The sequence below is a fragment of the Haliaeetus leucocephalus genome, unplaced genomic scaffold, assembly GCF_000737465.1.
Source record: "Haliaeetus leucocephalus isolate CR32 unplaced genomic scaffold, Haliaeetus_leucocephalus-4.0 Scaffold3, whole genome shotgun sequence".
Lineage (NCBI taxonomy): Eukaryota > Metazoa > Chordata > Aves > Accipitriformes > Accipitridae > Haliaeetus > Haliaeetus leucocephalus.
Window position 1 is genome coordinate 2,725,361 of NW_010972439.1, and position 21,234 is coordinate 2,746,594.

General features: G+C 39.3%; 1 protein-coding gene across 1 annotated transcript in view; it reads left to right on the forward strand.

Annotated features, from left to right (window-relative positions):
- COBL (cordon-bleu WH2 repeat protein) overlaps positions 1-21,234 on the forward strand; it is a 111,290-nt gene that overhangs the window by 62,673 nt on the left and 27,383 nt on the right. Inside the window, exons 8-9 of the mRNA XM_010574085.1 lie at positions 3,090-3,228; positions 6,142-6,312. Of these exons, the coding sequence (XP_010572387.1) occupies positions 3,090-3,228; positions 6,142-6,312 (310 nt within the window). The remainder of the gene's footprint in view (positions 1-3,089; positions 3,229-6,141; positions 6,313-21,234) is intronic.

A 21,234-nucleotide genomic window follows, 5' to 3' on the forward strand; every position in this document is an offset into this window, starting at 1 on the left:
CCTTTGAGGAATTTGACTATACCAAACTAACACCCTTCACTCATCTGGTATTGGGGAAGGGTGATTAGTGATCTCTTGTCATTTCAAGTGCAAGCACACGCTTCCTTAACTTTCTGCCTTGATTCTCAAGATTTGCTAGACTTATCTTTTAAATCACGAGTTGTTGTGGTTTAACCCCAGCCAGCAACTAAGCACCACGCAGCCGCTCACTCACTCCCCCCCATCCAGTGGGATGGGGGAGAAAATCAGGAAAAGAAGTAAAACTCCTGGGTTGAGATAAGAACGGTTTAATAGAACAGAAGAGACTAATAATGATAATGATAACACTAATAAAATGACAACAGCAGTAATAAAAGGATTGGAAGGTACAAATGATGCGCAGGGCAATCGCTCACCACCCGCCGACCGACACCCAGCCAGTCCCTGAGCGGTGATTCCCCCGCCCCCCCCTTCCCCGTTCCTAAACTAGATGGGACGTCCCATGGTATGGAATACACTGTTGGCCAGTTTGGGTCAGGTGCCCTGGCTGGGCATGAGAAGCTGAAAAATCCTTGACTCTAGTCTAAACACTACTGAGCAACAACTGAAAACATCAGTGTTATCAACATTCTTCACATACTGAACTCAAAACATTGCACTGTACCAGCTACTAGGAAGACAGCTAACTACATCCCAGCTGAAACCAGGACACGAGTCCATCCATTTTTTGTCCTCAAGTAAGGTCCTCCAGACCTTTCTGTCTGCAGAGACAGGAGTGAATGTGGAAGCTGCAAAATGCCGTTAAATATCCGCAGAAGTCATCGCTTGTGCTTATGAAGTGTTGGGGAAGTTGAGATGCTGCCTGTCTCCCAGATGATTCAAGTTCACCATAGCTACTGAATTTTGAAGACTTTGCAGTCGGATTAATCAGAGTCCCCGCTTTGATAATTTTCTCATTTTTGTAAGGTAGTGTCCTGAAGAATCAAGATACAGTATTAAATGTTCACATGACTTTAGTTATTTAAAATGCAGTGCAGAAGAATGTGGGTTTTTTTCCAAGTGCCTATTTGCCCGTTGCCCCAAATAGACATGGAGAAGAATGCACCTTTAGGTAGCTGTCCTCCATGTAATTCCTCCTCTGTAAACCAAAGCCTGATGAGCCTGTTTCACTGAACAGTTTCCCATGTTCAACTCAATATTGAGCATTCTAATTCTAGAAGAATTGGGGAGGTGGAGGGTGTGATTCAACTTAAGTCAGTGGCAGTCAGTTCCTAACCACTGGCAGGCAGTTTCTTCATCAGGAGAGGTGCCGCATCTTAATATGGAGTAACACCATAACTTTGGGCAAAAGTTTTTCAGAGGAGCTCTAAAATTTTGCTGTATCCATTCCTGAACATTTGGCCTATTGCTCTTTTCTGGGTATAAGTCTAATTTTACAAATTCCATTAAGTTTGGTGGCCAAAATTGGAGTCTGCAAAATCACTAGTTACTATTAACAGTCTCACCCATTTACTGTGCCTAACTTTATCTAGGTTGGCCTCACTGGCTTTAGTCGTGTGCTGTATCCAGTGGACATTTAATGTAAAAATGCAGAAGTAGTCCCTGGTAGTAGGAAGTAAGACCAGGACACCTTTCTTTCCCACCCTCTGTCCCTTCCACCTTATAGAAACTGTTTGCTGCAAAGCTGCAGCTCCTCCTGGTTAACATGCTCTGTGTCCAGTGCGGTTACTACCAAGTTTCTCCATGTGCAGGGTGCAGGTTCAACAAGAAGGGGTGGAGAGTGTCCAATTGTCATGTGGCATGATGGTTAAAGCATGATCCTGAAAGGTGGGAACAAAGTTTGTGTTTTATAACCTAAGACCCTCCTGAGTGCTTTTAAAAAGGAAGGCTAAGCGAGGGAAGCTCTATACACGTCCTGCTCTTTTTAAAATTCATTTATTCTCAGAATGTTCACTCAACATGGGAAAGGATGCATGTAAATGGGTGCCTTTCCTCTGAACTCTGATAATAGCTTTGAGCAGTGTGAAGCTACTATTTGTTTATTGAAATCTCCCACAACAAATATATTTTGAGGGTTCGTTAATCCTCTGGGTTAAAGGAAAGATGATTATTATTATTATTGTTTAGGCCTTTGAAATATTAGAAAATCACCAGGCAGTTCGGTGTATTAGATATCTTCATCTCTGGGGAGTACCAGGACGGACAGAGCAGTGAAGTCATGCAAGTGAAGACTGAGGAATGCCAACAGCATGCCATGTGTGGGCAGCTCCCATTACCCTCTGCTTCAGCTAAACCTGGTTCTGTCTAGTGTTGTCAGTACCTTTCAAATATAAAAATCCAACAGATTTTCCTACATGGTTTTGGTTTTATTATTATTATTTTTCCGGAAAAAGGAAAGAGAGCTAAGTTCCAATAAGCTACAGAAAATATTATGCAACCCAGTGAAACCCAAGTCACTTGTAATAAAAATTTTCTTATTTTTAAAAGCAGCATAAACAGTAATGAAGTCTTGGCTTGCCAGCTAGCATGTTGCAATTATTGGAAGCCAAAGAGTTACAGATCTTCAAAAGTATGTCTGTGAAGTCCAGTAGACATAAATAGAGTACAGTATGATCTCATATCACTATGCAAGCAAACTTTCAATTCTGATTCTTCTCTCAGAAGTCCTTAAACAAGAATTTGAGAGGAAAATAAAAGAAATTAGAGAGTTTATTCCCTACACATACCGATTGGAGTATTTAACCATAATTTAAGGTCTGAAGAAACCAATAGAAAAGCAAGGTCGTGTTATGGCTCAAGCTTAACAACACATGTAGTGTCATACTGTGCATTGCTGAGCGTTGAGCTCTCTGGTTCCCTTTTACCAAAAACATCAAATGTCTACCAGACTGGTATTTCCACTGTGACATTCATCTGCAGTTCTTGTCCCTTTTCTTTTCTGAGTGCAATATTACTATACCTCTTCTGATCTGTCTTGTTAATCTCCTGTTGTCACTGTAAATGCTCATTATAAATATACTGTGCTGAGATATCACATTTTTTTTGTTACTGACAATTTACAGCATTGACAAAACATCTCCTTTCCTGTGCCTATTTTTCAACTTTGCTAGATTTCACAAGGAGCATCCCTAAACGATTTACGGAAAAAGAAGAGGCGTGCCCCTCTTCCACCCACTGCATCCGCGCCGCCCACTCCTGCCATGCCAAACAGGACAGAGGAGAGGGAAGACAAGAGGAAGAGCACAATGGGTGAGAGGCATTCTTTTCTCCTGTGTAATCCTGTGCATGTGCTTTCAGTGCTCGCTGTTCGAAGTTGCCTTAATTCTGTTATGCTGTGAGTTCGGAAACTTTTGTAACATGGGGAAAAAAATGCATTTCTCTGCAGAATGAAAGTCTGGAAATAAGTGTTTGTATATTACGTCTTTTTTTTAATGGCACCATTTAGAGTACCCTAGGGTAGTAAAAGGTAGATACCACTCATCAGATGATTTGAATGTTTGGTACGCGCTGGGTATCCAAAAGCACTAGCCTTGGGCCTGTTCTGTGCCTTTAAGGTCATGGTGGTTTTGGTAGTTAATGGAAATAGGGAAATAGTAAAGGGAAATGCTGGTAAGTGGAGATAGGCCAGGCAATACTGAATGCATCTGAAGCCATGGGGTCCTGTTAGAACTGAAGTGCAGTCAAGCTGGTTCAGTATCTCCTCGTGTTCCTAAAGCCTGAAGACATTTTCTTTTCCAGTAGTCTTCCAACAGTTTGACATCAGCTGACCACATTCAGTGAAGGTTTTCTTTTGAATTTAGTCCTTAGTTTTATTATGTATCAATCTCTGCTGAGTCTTTAGCTAATCAGTAGAAGAACAGAACTGGTGCTCTCAAAGGAATGCCACACCTGGCTGGAGACAATGAAAGACACTCCAGCCTCCAGCGGTCTGTGACACCACGCTCACTCTCGCACAGAAGGACTGAAGACCGTTCTCCCAGACCTCGGTCATTATCTGACTGCTAGCTTATTCAGATTGGCGAGAGCTTTGCCCAAGTGAGGACCCCAAGATTATGCTTTTAGCAAACAAAGTGATTTTATGATGGGTAAAGATATGAGATAATAACCCCACATATTGGAACTCATTTTTCAGTACATTAAGAGAATCAGTCTTCAAGTGCCGTGATGCACTCAGTGCACTTCAGTTCGTGCCTTTGACCTCGTGTTTCATAAAGTGCCTAAGACATACAGATATGACATCCTGTCATACATAATCACTTACATTACAAATGCCTCACAGTTTAGAAAGAAACCTCTTGGCTTTGTTCCAACATTTATTTTCAGTAAATGCTTCACATTTAATGCCTCAGCATTTATGTAGCAGCAGGAGTCCATTATCTTGTGACACGTTCGACTCCATTGACATCTCTTATTTAAACCCTCGAAGGGGAATGTTATCGCTGTGCCATGTAGCACAGGAGTTTTCAGCAAATTGGCTTACTTTTAACCGTTGCAGATGTTACAGTCTGTCACTCCTTGTGCTTTGCCCTACTTCTGGTCGCTTACTGATGACATTTGGTGCTTTAACTTTTTGTGAGTGTTCTGTTTTATTTTGTATCGCTGTTTGGAATGTTAGAGATGAAATAAAGCAGAGCAGAGCCACTTCTAGTCCGTTCAGTACTGTGTACATAAGTGCTTGCTGGCCAGACTCTGCTGATGTAGGATTCTGTAGTATCGTTTACTTTAATGGAGCCTTATTATTTTACACTGACAAAGAACTCGTCCCACAGTAGCCGTGTCTTCAGTGCTTTTCATTTTCTGATACTTTCTTGAATGAATGTGTTCATTAACAAGAAAAAAATGTTACAGCAAGGGAAGGTTGGTAAAACAGCCTCTCTTCGGGGCCCTTGCAAGAAAACTATGAGAAAGCACAGATGGCTCTGAAAGCAAGAGAGAAAAGCTGTGAAAAAAGCAAGACAGTAGTGAGGGGGAAAACGTGCCGCAAGAAATAGGCGGCCGCATGGTGGAAAAGGATTAAAGCTACGTATGTATCTCCCAAGTTAGCCACATGAATCAAAGCAAAAGATCCTATAAAAAATATTCTCCAACTGGCAAATTCACCTCAGTATTCAATACTGAATCACTTAGTGTGACCCTGAAGTATTGTGCCCGGTTTTCTCAAAGCAGTAAAAAAGGGTCTGCACGTTTGCCAGCATTACATTGTGTCTTGAATCTCTGGAAGCTAGTGACTCGTAAGTAAAAACCGATAATGGTTTAATCTTTTTTCCTCCCTCTCGGTGCTATTTCCCTTCTCAGCAGCACCAGAGCATGAGCCTGAGAGTATAGGAATGATCAGAATGGATCAGAGCAGAGGTCTGTCTCTGCCAGCATCCGTCTGCAGCAGCGACCGCAGCAGATGCTTAAGGCAGGGTGTAGGAGCAGAACGGGCAGGTAGTCGTGGTTCCTCAGTGCACTTCCAGCCTCTGAGGACTTTCCAGATTGCAATAGCTCTGGGTCTGTACACTACAAACCGGCAGCAGTTTTTAAACATTGCAAATGGTTAATATAGTGCAAAGGTTCATGTGTTTATTTAGTTACTGTACATAGTATTGAAATAAGCCCCCAGCCAAAGTTATGAGCATTTCCTTTGATAGCTTAGAACACTGTTTTGCAAAAAGCAACTTAATCATCTGCTTCTCCACAATGTCAAAATAATAAGAAACCTACTCAGAAAAAGAAAAGAAAAACCCGTCAAGATACCTACTTCAAAATACTGACCTGAGGCATCTTCCTCGTTCTCTCTTATCCTAGAGGTCAACAAATTCAGGCAGTTTGGCACTTAAGAAGATACAAATAACGCACATTTTTCACATTTCCTTACGTAGCTGTTTTCAGGTTTGTTTTTTTTTTAACTTTTTTTTTCTCCTTCCTTATGTCTGCCAAAACTGGTGATTTTGACTGTTAGTTGTGATGTACATGTATGTGCTGGGCTCAATTCTGTTGATTTAAGAGAGACCTAGCTTTTCCTTCTCCCTTAATTATTTTGAGGTAAATAAGAGCAAAATTAGATCCAGAGAGACCTTGGATGTGGGTAAGGGAAGTCAATGTGTGTTGAAAAAATAACAATAAACTGAGAGATCATTACCTTGCAATGAAGTAACTAGTCAATTGATCCCCTTGTAGGTGATGGACGGCTGGTGCCACAAAAACCTCCTAGAGGCACCACTCGTGGTCCACCTCAGTTAGTGATCCCCCCACCCCCACCTTACCCTCCTCCTGACAGAGACATTGTGGATCCAACAGTCTGTTACAGAGAAGCAGACGTTACAGCACCAACAGAGCTGGTACCTAAACGTATGTTTGAAAATATGTGTATTTGCATTTCCACTCTTCTGATGGTTACTCTCAGGGGTAGCTTTTCCAGACTTTCCTCTCTGCTCTCTAGACATACATGTCTGTTTTTTCCCTTTTTTCCAGCCTGTTGTCTTTTAAAATGCCCAATGCAGTGTAACGAATTAATATAAAGTAAACAAAACACTTGTTTGGAGACAGTTTTGTGGATGATACCTGGCCATTGTATGGAAGCATTTAGAAACAACCATCAAACCTTGTGACTTTGTGCAGCTGGAAGCAAAAATCTGTTGTCTTGTATTAATTCTCCATGCTTGTTTTTCTGTCTCCCCAGAGACGGGTACCTTTGAGGGTCAATAGGTCTATCAGTCTAGGTCAAAAACTACAGGGTGTCTCCCTTAGGAAAATTAAACCATTTATAGGAGCTGTATAACGCTAAAGACCTTCCTGTCCTAATGGGTACATCTTCCTTGCCTTCTCTGTATAGTCCTTTGTGTGCTCTTCCCCTTGGGGCGTAACAGTTACCAGACAAAGAAATACGATATTTTCCACATCCTTGTGTATTTGTGAAAAGCACGTTTTCATGCTACTTCTTCATGCTTATCCATCGACTGTCTTTAAATCTTTGTACGCAGTCCAAGTCTTTGATCACGTATTATATTCTCTGTGGGCTTGCCCTGCACACCCATGTAGATCCTGTAAAGGCAGCAAAGATCTGCACGTTAAGGCATCTCCCGGACACACTTCCTTTGAAGGTTAGGAGGGTGTCTCCTAACCATGGGATAGGGAAATGTCTCCATTAGCTGCTCATTTGACAAAAGATCTTTTTCCAGGAGATTTTCTTGACCAGAATTATTCTGCAGGTAGAAGTTGACTCTGATACATTAATGTTGTGTGTTTGGTGTTGGATACCAGCTAAATCTGAAGCATTATATTTCAAATCTGTGCTGAGGAAATACAGATTGACAAGTTTTGATGGGAGGGAGAGAAGGAAATTAAGGAGATCCATACTAACAGAAAACCTGAATCTTATTGAGGATTAACCCTAATTCATTTTTACCAGCATATGCACAGAAATCATATCATACTTAAAATCTTCTCTTTTTTTTGCTGGATACCATCAGCTTGCCTACAATGTTTTGGGTTTTTTTCTTAAAAATCTGTTGTGGCCTTCTTTGCATTTGAGTTTCTACCACTGTTATTTTGCAATGCTTTCCTGATCTACCTTGGTGATCAAATACCCTTTAATCATTGTAGCCCTGATTTTATCAGCCTGATCATTTGCTCTTAAACAAACACAATATCCCAGTCAAAAGGATTTGATTCAGCTTGTACATGGAAACATCACATGAGCTTTTATTATCCTCAGTTTACTGAGAGCAAAAGAATAGTGTGTAGTGGGTACTTATTTTAGACTTAAAGCATCAGTGTTGGAGAGGGACAAGTTTAGCTTTATAATTATGCTGTGCTCTACCTAAAGGTAGGTGTATAGGTTTACATAAGAGAAATGTGTGTAGATATACCCATGAGAGAAAGTAGCACATATGACAGATGCTAATTGTATTGCCTAATGCTGTTCTGAAAGGCGCTTGGATACTGTAGCAATTGAGCAGTGTAAGAACAGAGTTTTGCAATGATGTTTTTTATTGCCTGAGAATGCCTTAAGCAGTGCAAATAGGACTTTGGCGGTAGATTCAAAGAAGAACAAAATTTTCAATCTTCCTAGCTCTAACCTCAGTAAATGTGTTTTTTCATAGAACAAGGTGGGAAGGAGGATGAGCTACTGATGCCAGCTAGTGATGAAAGGCATATTTGTTCTGAAATTGCTCTCAAAACAGCTTTCTCTGATGAGGATTGTGGTCTTCCTTTGCTGAGTGGGTGACTGTCAGCAGCAGTTTGTCTTTCACAAGATGAGATTTCCATTCAGAAATTAAATTTCTCTGATCATGTGGAGTTTAAATTCTTGTTCCTTACAATCTGCCACTGTCTGTGGGGCACCGTGCCTCACCCCTCATTCCTTCTCAGCAAACACACAGTTGTCCCATTGTGCTCTGGGAAACCCGTGTAGAGGAATTTTCATTTCATAGAGGACGGCGGTAATTGCTCTTCACGGAGTTTTCCAAACTTATGTGGAGTATAAGTCATTCATGAATAGGGCCTTTAGTAAGATACTTGGACTTTTCTGGCTCTAATGGTAAGGATCTCTTCCACAAACAAGAGTACAACCGTCCCTCACAGTTTTTGCTCTTTAATCTTTTTATTCTCATTACATGACCTTTCCTCTTAACTTTTGGTCTGGCAGACCCTTACCTGCATATCGTGTGCATGTCTAAAATGATACGTTTATGGGATCCTTTCTCCTTCCTTACCTTACTAATCAGATTGTTCGTGGGCTGTGATTCTAAGATTGACTGCGCTTTGGGAATGCAGAAATGGAGATTGTCACCTCTGTTGCATGGTGTTTGGTTATGTCACACAGCTTGTGAAGTTCCCAATAAATGAGTCAATAGTAAGCTCTGGGCTACTTCTCTCAGGTAAAGAATGCTCATATTGAAAGATTGCTGCACCTAGGCGAGCAACTAAAACATGCTGCCTTGAATTGTTTTCACTAGCTCATTAGAGTAAATGCAATATTCCTGTGAACCTCTATGATTAGCCCTTTATTTGGCTTGTTATGAACTATCATTAAGAAATGCGGTAAGAAATTAAAAGCTGTTTGAAAAAGAATAAACAATTCACCTTCTTGTAGAATGAGATCCTGAAGTTAAATTCTTCACTGGCACTGGATAAAGTACTAGTGAACTCAGGGTTTGCACTGGGTAAGGGCTTGACAACTGATTGATTTTTAAATTTTGGAAAGTGTTCTGTCTTTAAAGAAGTGAAATCACAATTTGAAAGTGTGATTTGTTTTTAACTGTAGATCAAAATAATCAATCATCACTTAACCAGACAGTTTGAAAGGGGTGAAGGAGTGGGTGTAAGCATTTCCCAGTTATTTTGTATAGATGACATGTATACTACTAGTTGATGGATAATACCAGGTTAATTTTAAGGAACCAGGAGAACAGAAAGGAGCCTTGTCCCCATACCTAATTTTTAATGTTTTTCATTATATCATTGATACATTAACAGGTAATACAAGCCGCTTGACAAAAGCTGTGACAGTTTCACAAGCAATTTGGTCATATTTCTTCAGTCACCTTAGATATATATCTAGTCTTTCACAGTCATTAGGGATAGTCTCTAAGGGTTGGACTTGGTTAACTTGAAGCAAAAAATAGGTAGAGAAACTCACAGAGAGAAAACTACATTTTCTTACATGTGGTTCTAAATTAATTTAGAACTGCGGGCTGCTAAGCAGGGAATTTTGCTGGCCTGTCATAGCGCACTGCCTCAGAAAGCATCTGTCAAGTGACCCAGCCTTTTCTTTCTTATAAATGGTCTTTAAAGCAAGAAAACTTGCAAGTGTGACTTAGGAGACATATACCACCAACATTGCTTTTACTCATCCAGCCTGATCTGAGGCTAAAGAATGAAGTTGAATTTCCAATATCATCTATCTTGTACCTTCTGGAGAATTAAAATTCAGGCCAAGTAAAGCAGAATTCGTAGACATGCTGCATGTCAGTACGTGTTGTGCTGTTGGGATTGAGTTAGCTTATACGTGAACCCAGGGAGTTACTCTCAGAGCATCTGTGGGATTCTGAATTTTAATACATGTGCCCACACACCTGCACCTCCTTTGGGCATCTGATTCTTTAACGTTACTGAGCATGCTAGCCATTCTGCTGTCTGACCTGCACAATATTTATAATTTTATCCTTTTACTCTTTTCCCCCAACAGTTTACTGTTGTGCATCATTCCCTTCATATACCAAGCGCGTCTGACAGACCTTGCCTCTTCCTATGACCTTCATACCTCTGAACCTCCTGTTGCCTCTGCTACCCCGATTCTTCTGTTGCCTTCCTTCCTCCCCTGCTGGAAAAGAACCTTTTTTTTCTGACTGAGATTTTGGCTTCCTTTCTTTTTGAACTCGCACATTCTCTTTTAATTACTATTGATTGGCTGTGGTTCATACTCATTTGTGATATGTACGCTGCAGAACTGAATGCTGTGTTATATAAATCTGTATGTCAGCCTCAGAAAGATTATCCGTACATTTGTCTGTTCTTTTTCAAAAGATTTTCTTTTATTGTGAGCCATGGTTTAATTTGATTTGGTGTTTAAAAGAGTGTGGTTTGGGGACGGGCTGTCTTACTTTCAATACTGTCTAAAGATTTAATGAAAACTTCCTAAAAACATGTTTTGGTTTTTTTCTGTTAGCCGAGGAATAACGTTTTACATTCTCTAATATATTCTATTTTTCCTTCATTGCATATGTTTTGTTCCTTTGGAACGAAACTAGAACTGGGCATGGCCTAGTCAAGTTGAAGTGCAAGATTCTTTCTATATCTTGGCTATCAATCAAGCTGCCAAGAAAAAAAAAAAGAAACAGAAAGATCTGTTGAATCTATAAGGGGCCTAAAAGGAGTACTAAGAACCAGTACCAAATGCACTGATTCATAGGCTTTACTTCTGCTTTCATCCTGATGCTTAGCAGGAGTAATTTTATCTTGATGCTGGAGACATCCTGTGGAAATCAAGGTGTGTGTTCTGTTTCTGTAACAAAAGATGCAAACACTGTTTGCTCAAGATAAGTCTCGTTCCGCAGGTCTCCTTTTTACAGTTGTACTAGGAATAGCCAGTGAGTTAAAAAAAAACATCAGCTATAGGACTGTACTTACCGAAAACTTCTGTGTGCTGAAGAAAGTTCTTCATGTGAATGGCCCACAAGACATGTATTTTTAATCATTCTGAACTATAAACAGAGATTTTATGGGTTGCAATGCTGCACGCACCCAGAACTATTCTGACCTCACATGTACTGTGATTTAAGACATTTATGTTACTTAAATGACTGAGTTGCAATACATAACTCTAATTTAAATGATGAGGAATTATTGCTTTACCCTCAAGCAAATAATCATGTTCATCTTGAATCCTTTCCAGGTAGGCAAAATGGAGAATAAGAAAGCAAAGCATTCCTACAGATAATGTGAAACATGACTAAAAAGGGTTTTGACGGTTTTTAATACAAATATGACATGTAGTTAATAAGTTTTAAGTGATGCTTCAGGAAGTATACTTAATAACCTGAGGGTCTTCTAATAAAAGTGGAGTAGAATTTAACTCTCTGCGCTGCCAGTACTTTGTAATAGCTTCTTAAGACAGGACAATGGTTTAATTATAAGTCTTCCCTTAAAAAAAAAAAAAAGATAGTAGGTGTTCACAATGTGAAGATTAAGAACCTAATTTACACATTCTCATTACTCTGTTTACATCCTATTTGTAACTCCATAGAGTTACATGCCATGTGGAGTTCAGACTAGTATGAAAATGGAATAATGAAGTGGTGAAACAAAGGGGTTTGTATTGAGTAAAATGTAGAAGTACAGTGTATTGTAAAAGCAGTTCTTCACATTGACACCAGTTTAGCTTAAAGGAGGCTTGAGTTTTCAACAAAATTACATTTTCGATGAAAAAGTTTCCTTGCTTTGAAGGAATCCAGCTATGACCCCTCTCCATGTAGCTGACAAGTTTGCTGTGAAAAGCTCTCTCTTTTCAGGTGGTCTGCTGAAACTCTCAAAAGCCCTAGGTGTGCTTAATTTACTGGGGTTTTTTATTAAAATGCAAAATTGCCTCTAAAAATATGTTTGTGGGAATTAACAATTTCTGTGAAATTCCCATTTAAAATATCTTAATACTGGTTTAAGCTAGCTACTCTGCCTTTCTGAATTTAAAAAAAAATTCCTTGCTTATGCTAGTTCATATCCTTTGTTTCTTACAGTTTCATAAATGCCAGGTACATATTAGTATTAAACAGAACTTAAAAGAAGAAAAAATTGCTTCATCTTTACAAGAAATCATCTTAATTATAAGAAACTATACTTATAATATTAACATGTTTAAAACTCCCATTACTACACACAGTGTGGGAAAGAACTTTCAGTGACACTCATTAAATCCACATCTATTCAGTGGAATTGCATAGATGCTCTGTTTCACAACTGTTAATTCATTAATAGTGTGCGTGCAAGGGGTAAAGTGTTTAAGCAAAGTGTGATTATGGGAGCGTGAACTCGCTGGAAGTTTGGTTCATGAGCACTCGCTCGGTGCCGACCTACAGCTGGGGAGGGAATCCCTGCTTGTTCCAGGCTTTGACCCAGGATTTCTAACGTCGCCTCGATTCGCCTTCTGGAAGAGAAGGAGAGTTTTTCTGTCGTTTTCAGTGAGAGGAAGAAATGTCAGTTTAGGTCAGTTGGATGGAGTCTTGGGTTAGCAGTGATATGAAAGGACATTGGCTTGGTTTTACTCCTTTTATTTTAACCATGGAGACATTAGAAGTGTAATGAGAATGACATGGAGAAGTTGGTAACAAATTGACTACTATACTACAATTTTTCACCAAAATGCTCTTACCAGAGTTAGTAAGAAACAAATTTAGTATTTTACAGGTTTTATCTGCACTACTAAACAGCATTGCTCAAATACTGTCCTTTCTGCAAGACATCTGGGGTGAAAAACAAACAAACAAACAAACAAACAAACAAAAACCAAAATTGGAAAATATTATTGAGCCCTGTCAGGAGGACAAGTAAACGCATAGATATCTTATAAATCAAAACAAATTCCAGTATTACGACTCCAATGTCAGTGACATTCAGTGCTCTTAGGAAATAAGGACAGATGTATGATTTATGATTAAACCCATTCTGATACCTGATGAATGTGCTCAACGCCTACGAAATCCAGTGAATTAGAAACAGGTTAAGCTTCCTGGTGCACAGATTTTACTGAAGGCCACATAAAACTTTTTTTTATGTTGACCACCAGAGGGAGCCGAGGTCCCCACATCTCTGCAGTAGGTAGCAAGTAAGAATAATGCTAAAGGTGAATTTTAAGCCAACACATATCATGCTTATACAAAGATTTTCATCTCTTTAAGAATGCCATAAAACTAAAATTAGTTTACTGAGTTGTTTTGTTCAGCAACTAAAAAGAAAAATAAATTTTTTTTCTAGGTTTTTTTTAATCAGTTTAATCACAAGTAGGAAAACGAAGATAAAATCATATTTGCTGGTGGTGCCACAGTGATGGCACCTTCCAGATGTAAGCTCAAATTTTTACTGTAGGCATTCTTGGAAAGGGTGGTGGCATGTTTGGTTGACTAGTATATTGCATAGATTTTGCCTGTATGTTTCTGGCAGCTGTGTCCAAGGTGTGGAAATTAGTGCATATGGCTGGTGTGCGTGCTTAAGAACAAGTGCATAGGAGTAGGTCACGTTTAGTGCCGATATAGAGAGACACGTTCTGCTAGAAAGGTTTATCAGCTTGAGTTTTAGCATTTTAAAAGCATGAGCAGACTGTTTTAGTATCCATCCCCTTTCACAGACAAATGACTTCATTACCAGCAATTCAGTCATTCAGAGACTAAAATCTAGGATTCAGAGACTCTCCAAATGTCTGTAAATGTCTTTTCTACATGTAATGCTTTCTTTTTTTTTTTTCCTTAGGATTGAAATCTTTGAGGATTGAAATGAATGTTGTCTTTCTCACTGAGCAGCTGGATTTTTTTCTTTTCCAGTGACAGGGCTGTAGAATACTAAACTTTGAACTCATTCCATTTTTATCTTTAGAAAAGGTACTACTGGTCCGGAACTGAAAATTATTCTGGGCAGGTAAAATATGGACAGAATATTCTAAATATATGAATGGAAAAAGGAATTATTTCTTTTTTTGTTCATTTTTATCTGGAACTATTTAAAGCTGTCTGTGGCATCTAGATTGCTCAAATAAGTGCCAAGGGGGAGTGATTGGTAGAGAAATCAACCAGTCCAAATTGTATGATGAATTGCAAAAGCCTATGATGCATTTATTTATTAAACATATGGCCATACAATCTATTATATGCCCATCATCTGTCCCTGTATTCTGCATTTGTAAAGTAAACTCTGTGGTCATGATTCTCATACATTCATCATTTATGTTTACAGCCACTTTAAGCCTTCTTTATTGTTCAATCCCAGTATAAAAGTGCCTCTTCGTGAGAGTTGGGCTCTGTGTGCATACATAAGACGGCAGTTCTGTCTTCCGAACTTGGCTTCCAGTCACTACCATGACTCTCAATATATATTTAGTACATGCAGTAGGCACCATTTAACTTTCCATACTAAAATACATGTTATTTTAGAAGACAGAATGTAACTTATTCCATCCCTCGAAAATTACAGCCATGTTGTTTTCTAATGTCATTGCAAAACTATGAACTCCCCCCTCAAGGTCAGTGAGACAAACTTGCTGTCCCTGTTTACGCATTTTTTTATTCAGGTATCTCATGTATAGTACGCAGATAAGCTTCTGTATAGCACCTGTATGACTAGAGAAGTCCACTGTTAAAATTCGTAAGAAGTTGACAGAACAAAAAGTGACCTAATTAATTCTTTATTTATCCAGAGGAGCTTACACATAATAAACTCTGCTGATTTTTGCTGAGATGGAGAAGGGAGAAGGTGATCTTGTATTTTTCTGTGCAAGAATCAGCTGCTTTATTCCTTGTTTATTGCATATTCTTCTGTGATGTTCTGAATTCAAGTGGTAAATGGCTGTTGAAAGGATCAAGCCCAGTAGCAAGAATTAACTACTTTAGATGTTGATAACATACCGAATAGGTATCAACTACTGAGTCCTTTATATGCCTTGAATGTTCCTTGAACATGGAAGATATTTTTTCTCCCGTTCAGTTCTAATAAGAAAATTGTAAATTTGAGTTGCTAGATCTGCTTCATTTTCTCATGCCTTGAGAAAGTTCTGAAGAAGGAGACTCAGTTCTGGGTAAAGGTAACACCAGTTGGAAAGGAGGTATTTTGTATTCCCTTACATGTTCACTCCGCTGCCTGCCTGTATTGGAAATAATACCTGTGATTTTGCAGACTTTGAGCCAGAAGTGAGTCCTACTGTAAGGGAGAACAATTCCTTTGAATATAACAAAATATTTTCTGGTTACATTAAGTATGGGACTGGACTCCTGTGAATCAAATAGTTTTTCTAGCCTCATTTCCTGATATTTAGGTTTTTAACTGGTTATTTACCTATTTCATAGAGGAATAAACCTTAGCTTCACATTTCCCATCCTGACTAAATGTAAAGACTTTTCTCTTCCAGTTCCCTTGCAGCCCAGCTCTGCAGTCCAAGTGGTCTGTGGATAAACTGTGAATGTTTATTCTAAGTGAAACCAAATTCCCTGGTTTCCTCTTCCTTAGTCAAAGTAAGAGCAGTTTAACTATGTGAGCTGTACCTTTAATAAGTGAGTGGCATCTTAAACATACTGTGTTGCGCTTGAACAGTGGAATATGAAGAAATCCTCACGCCTATACAAATTTAGGCATGTTTTATCAGTAACAAGCCAGATAAACATCGGTGTCCAGCCATATAAATGCACATGATGTGAGTGGAGTGTGTGAAAACTTTAATCCTGGGTAAGAATTTGAAGTTATTCTTGATTTACACATTATGTATGAGCCAAATCAAAACTGGAAGGTTGGTATTGGAAATGGCATTGAAATTTATAGTGCGAGATCCTACTGATTCAAATGCAGGCAATGCACAGGCAGCTACAGAAAGCAAACTGTTGAAAATTTTTTAATTCTCTGTTCTAGGTAGGTGGTAATACCCATACCAAAGTGCTTGTCCATCCTTGGAGATGCTCATACTCAGCTTTTCCTATTACCACTTCTAAGTCAGTAAACACTGACTAAAATGCCTGCCTGCTTTCCTCTAAGAAATTGAGAATTCTGGCCATGCACATTCACTTCTGGGTTTGAGGGCCTGAGGGAGCAAAAGGCTGAGAGCAGAGACAGTCTCTTTTGTCAGCTCCTTTTGTGGATTCCATAATTGGTTCCTGGCATGGATAAAAGAAGTACTTTCCAACCTACTGTACCATAAGCAAAGGTGGGGTGTAATGGAGGACAAAGACCTAAACCAAAAGAAGACTGAGGAAAGAATGAGAAAGGAGGCTACGACAGACAAATATTTTTTTTCTTTTAAGACTGTTGTGATTAAAAGGTGAAAGTAAACTTGCTAAAATATATGGTAACCTCCCATAAACAGTGAAGGACTGGTAAAGGAGTATCTACTTGTTAGAGCAAACAAACAAAACAACTGATTTTTTCATTTCAAGCATCTAATGAAAATTATTATTGGTATCTTATTTTTAAACATGTAGGTTAGCATTTTTCTTCTTTTCTCTCCCATGATTTTCTCTTTCCTCAATTTTTTCACTTGACAAGAAGTTAAAAACTAAAGGGGAAAATATTTTTTCAGTTTGTAAAAACATGAAAATTAATGGAGAAATATTTTCAACATTTTTTCTTAACTAAGTGAAAACGTGCAATACCTCTGTTTATAAGGTGTGTGTATATGTTTAACAGTCAAGACTCGAATGTAAGAATTTAAGAATTCCTATCTTTCTTAAATTATAAGAATTATGGAGAATTATATAAGAATTATAAAGACTGTAAGAAAAACTAATCTACTGGCTTTAAGTTCAAGGTAAGAACTTTCTTTACTTGACTTTTACTCATAAGAGATGGAGCATTTTGGAAGCTAAACAGACTCTTATACTTGACTTGCTCTACAGAAGCCTTCACAGTGGACTGCTAAGGGTTGTAGCAGGGCCAGCCTGTATCGCTTCCTGCTGCTGCTGCAAGTAGGTACTACTTTGGGGACTATTGCACAAATGCGTTGGTATTTTGGTTTTATTCTGAAACCCTTTTTGGGTACTACCAGTGTCTCAGACGTGTTAAATTGATGCTCAGGAGTGACACGATTCTTGTTTACCAGGTAAAATTTATCCTGCTTTCTCCCCAAAAAGAGGAAAGATATTTTTTTTTCCCTCCAGAAGAAATCTTACTTCAATTAAACATAATGTATGTGAACATTTTATTGATTATTTATAACTTAAAAATATAATTTTTTTACTTTTAAAACCCTTCTCTGCTTGCCTTCAGAAAATTAGAACAATATGCTGATTAACTGACCAGTCAGTTAAAGAAACTTAGAGGTTTAAGTGTCCAAGTTTCCCAAATGAAAACTTTTGGTTAAAAAAAAAAAAAAAAGCATGCATATGCTGTAATTTGCTTGTTTGCTCCACTCCCTTGTGGACATGCCCAGCTTCCTCTGTACCTGGCAGCTTTCCTGCTCTGTATTCATCAAGCTAATCAATGGGATTCAGATGTTCCTCAAATAAAATCATTTGTCTTCAGTCTGCTCTTATGAAGGACACAAATTGTACTAAAAAGGCTTTTCTTCACTTTCAGGGTACATGCCACTGTTCATGATACAAGGCTTCGGCAATGTATTGATTGCATTTTTTTACACAAAAAATCCTTACACAGAGAAACTCCTTGCGGTTTTTCCACAGAGCTAAATTAATGCCTGTGAGAAAATTAGCAGACGGAAAGCAACAGAGACAGAAGTCTTTAAACTTACATGCTGTAATGTGAAGAGTAATAACAAACCACCAGCTTGATTTTGTGCTGGTCTGATAGGAGCCACTCTAAGGTGAGAGGAGAGTTTTATAATATCATGCTGAAATTATGAGCAATCAGGAGAATGAAGATAATGTTTGAGCATTACTGTACAAACTGTACTATACAAAGTGGAACAGTGGCCAGTCACACCTGCTAAAAATTCCAAGCACAATCCTTGTGTAGTGTTTTTAGGAAAAATAAATTAACTGGTTCTTTGGAGTTTAAAAGAAGAGGTGGCTCTTTCTACCTTTTTTTTTGTTGTTGTTAGGGATAAGAAGGGGAAAGAAAAAGGATAATAGAGGGATAATAATGGATAAAAAAGGGAAAAAATAGGTGGATGAGAAAATCCCAGAAGCTTCAACTTCTTGCTTTTCAAAACCAAAATGGATGTTAGGATTTGGGAATCCACCCACCCACCCCACCCCACCCCCCTTTTTTTTTTCTTCTTTGTTTTCTTCTTCTCCTCCCCCAGACCCTATCGAGTAATTCCTTAAGCATTCTTTTGGACTTCTGCATTAATGACTCAGTTCTCTGGTATCTAAACCCCACCACGCTCTGGGCTGAAGCTTTGCTGTTGTTCATAGCATCCTTCCCTCAGGTATCCCTGGTAGATTAAATACAGAATGAGCCTTTATGTCAGCACATATATGAAGAAAGTCTCCTTGCTCTGTCCTTCTACCTCTTTATGAAACTTTTGGAACTGAACTTCAGACTGTTATCCTTCCTGACTAATTCAGGAGAAGTTGGCAGGCAGTTTGAAAGTTACTGAAGGGTTTCATAGACAGACTTATAAACCTACAGCAGTGTGACCTTCTCAACCTAATTTCTGTAGGAACTGAGGCTAAAAAGAAAGAAACTCCAAAGACATTTCCAAGTTTCCCGTAGGAAGAATGACCTTTTATGCTGATCCTAATTAAGCCCATTAACTCAGGTGAAAAATTCCCCAAACTAGCTTGTCTGTTTTGAGGGTATGATCATAGCGAACCTTCAAATTCTAGAAATGGCCCTGCTCCAGCAAAGCACTTAAGCATGCTTAATCAGATACCCCATTATATGGCATGCACATTATTATTGAATGAACTGTGTAAATGAAAGCCTTAAAATGCTTCACATGAATAAAAATGCAGACAAATTTTCCCTGTGGGGTTTCATCCCATGCAGGAGATATCTGCAGCTTTGCATTTTAATCAGTGAGCGGTCTGATCCTGCTCCCATTGAAGTTGGTGGCAAAACCCAGCTGCTGAGGTAGAAGCAGGATCTGATACTAACAGGGCAAAATATGAAAGGGGAAAATTCATTCCAAGTCATCATTCAGATGATGACCCATTTCTTGCATCAGGCTGCTGTTCACCCTAGCACCAGAGATGACACTGCCATTAACATTTTACTATCCGCAAATCAGTACAGAGCATAACATCCAGTTACCACTCTTGCATGTTTGCATTTCTTCCTCCTGGTATTTCAAGTTAATAGAGAAGGAGAGCCCCAGGGCAAAGCACAGTTGATGAGATAATTGACTTCACAAGAGGACTATGAAAGAGCGGGCCAAATTCAGCTCTCACTTAAGTATTCCCATCTCTGCTTATGTCTGAAATAATCTGATCTAGTCCATCTGCTGTCAGAGGAGTAGCAGCATGGCAGCAGAGCTCCTCCGTGAGCACTTTGTTCTCTACCTGTCCAATATTCCCTCTCTACTAGGCTCCCAGGGAGAGCATCAGTGTGTGCTGCTGAAAAAGGTAACCTCATGGCTAGAGCCTGAAGTCTTCCTGATACCCTGCCTTTGGTTCTTGCCCCACGCAGTGATTTCTTGGCTACGTCTGTGTTGCTGGAAAACAAGTCTGTCTCTTGCCATCCTTCCGTGCAACCAGTTCCCTTTATGGGCTCTGCAGCGTGTCTGCGGCTCTCTGCTGCTAGCGTAGCCCCAGGGTGCCTGGCGGTGGTGTTGGTGGGGAGCGTGCTTGGCACACGCTCTCCTGGCCTCACTGCCCGCGATTTGCCCTCATCCCAGCACGGGAGTCTGGTCTTCAGAGTGCCTAGGAAATGTCCTTGGAAAATGGTACAATTCCCCTGCAGAGGTTATCGCACGAGATCCTCGGGGAGGTGCTCTGGTCCTCAGTTTTGTTCTCCGCGAGAGTAATTCATTCTTCACTGGGCAGTTTCAGAAGGCAAAATGTCTCGGTGACGAGGAGTGTTCAGGTACTCCAAGCAGTCTCTCCAGGTATATACTTTTATTGACATCATCGGATGTCTTACAGCTATAAGAAATAAGATAGAAGAGTAATCGAGTGCAAATGTGCAGTAAAATGTATGATAACTAAATTCAGAAGAGGGGCATGCTTTTCTAGGTTAAAATATTTCTGGAAATATAATGGCCAAAGTAAACCACCAGCCAAAGTGTATTGAAAAGTCTGTTGTTGTTTGAACTTTGGAGAGGGAAGCAGGTATTCCATTGATCAGGAGGTCCAAGAGGAGGCAGTTAATGTACATCTAAAGAGGTCAGAGTAGAGCTTTGTGTCTTTGTAGCACAGAGTTCTATGAAAATGTTTTCATATCTAAATCTGGAGCTAGCTGTTGAAAATCTCCTGTGAAGGTATTTACGTTATTGGTGGTTTGGCTGAAGCATATTCTGGCCAATTAAACGGAGTTATTTTGTGCCGTCCTAATTGTAAGTTAGACAGGTGGTTTGTGCATGAAACATTTAATTTTCTCAGGGCTCTGTCTGACTTCAGATGATGCTATAGATACTATCCTATACAAAGATAGAAGATGATGTAAGGGAAAATGATGGATGCGCTGATGGGGAACTGAAGGGCAACATCACAGATCTGAATGGACTGAGGTGCTGTGAGGATGGATAAGAAAAAACCTGCAAGTGTGATGAAATCCCATTTTGTTAACCACTACTCCAGCCTGGAGTTCACTCTCAGCTTTTGGTATTAAGCAAAACCAGTATTTGTTGCCATTACTGCCTAGTAAGTCTGCATTGTTAGGAAGGTAATAAAACTATTTTTTCTCATTTGTGCAGCAGTTCTCAATAGAAGTGCTCGTATGCCCAAGGCAAGTATACTTTGTCCCCATAAATTGAAAGCTACTGTTCAAAATTTTTTATTTTTGTGTGTAATACCTAATGGTTTCAGTAACAGATAACTTATTACACATTGACCTGATTCTCTTCCACACTCCCTAACTTTTAAATCACTTTTAATCAGAAATAAATACACAGCTGTGAGTGGAATGGTGTCTCTGTACTATGGAAAGAGCTCTTAAATCCCACAAGTGTGTGTGTATGTATGTATG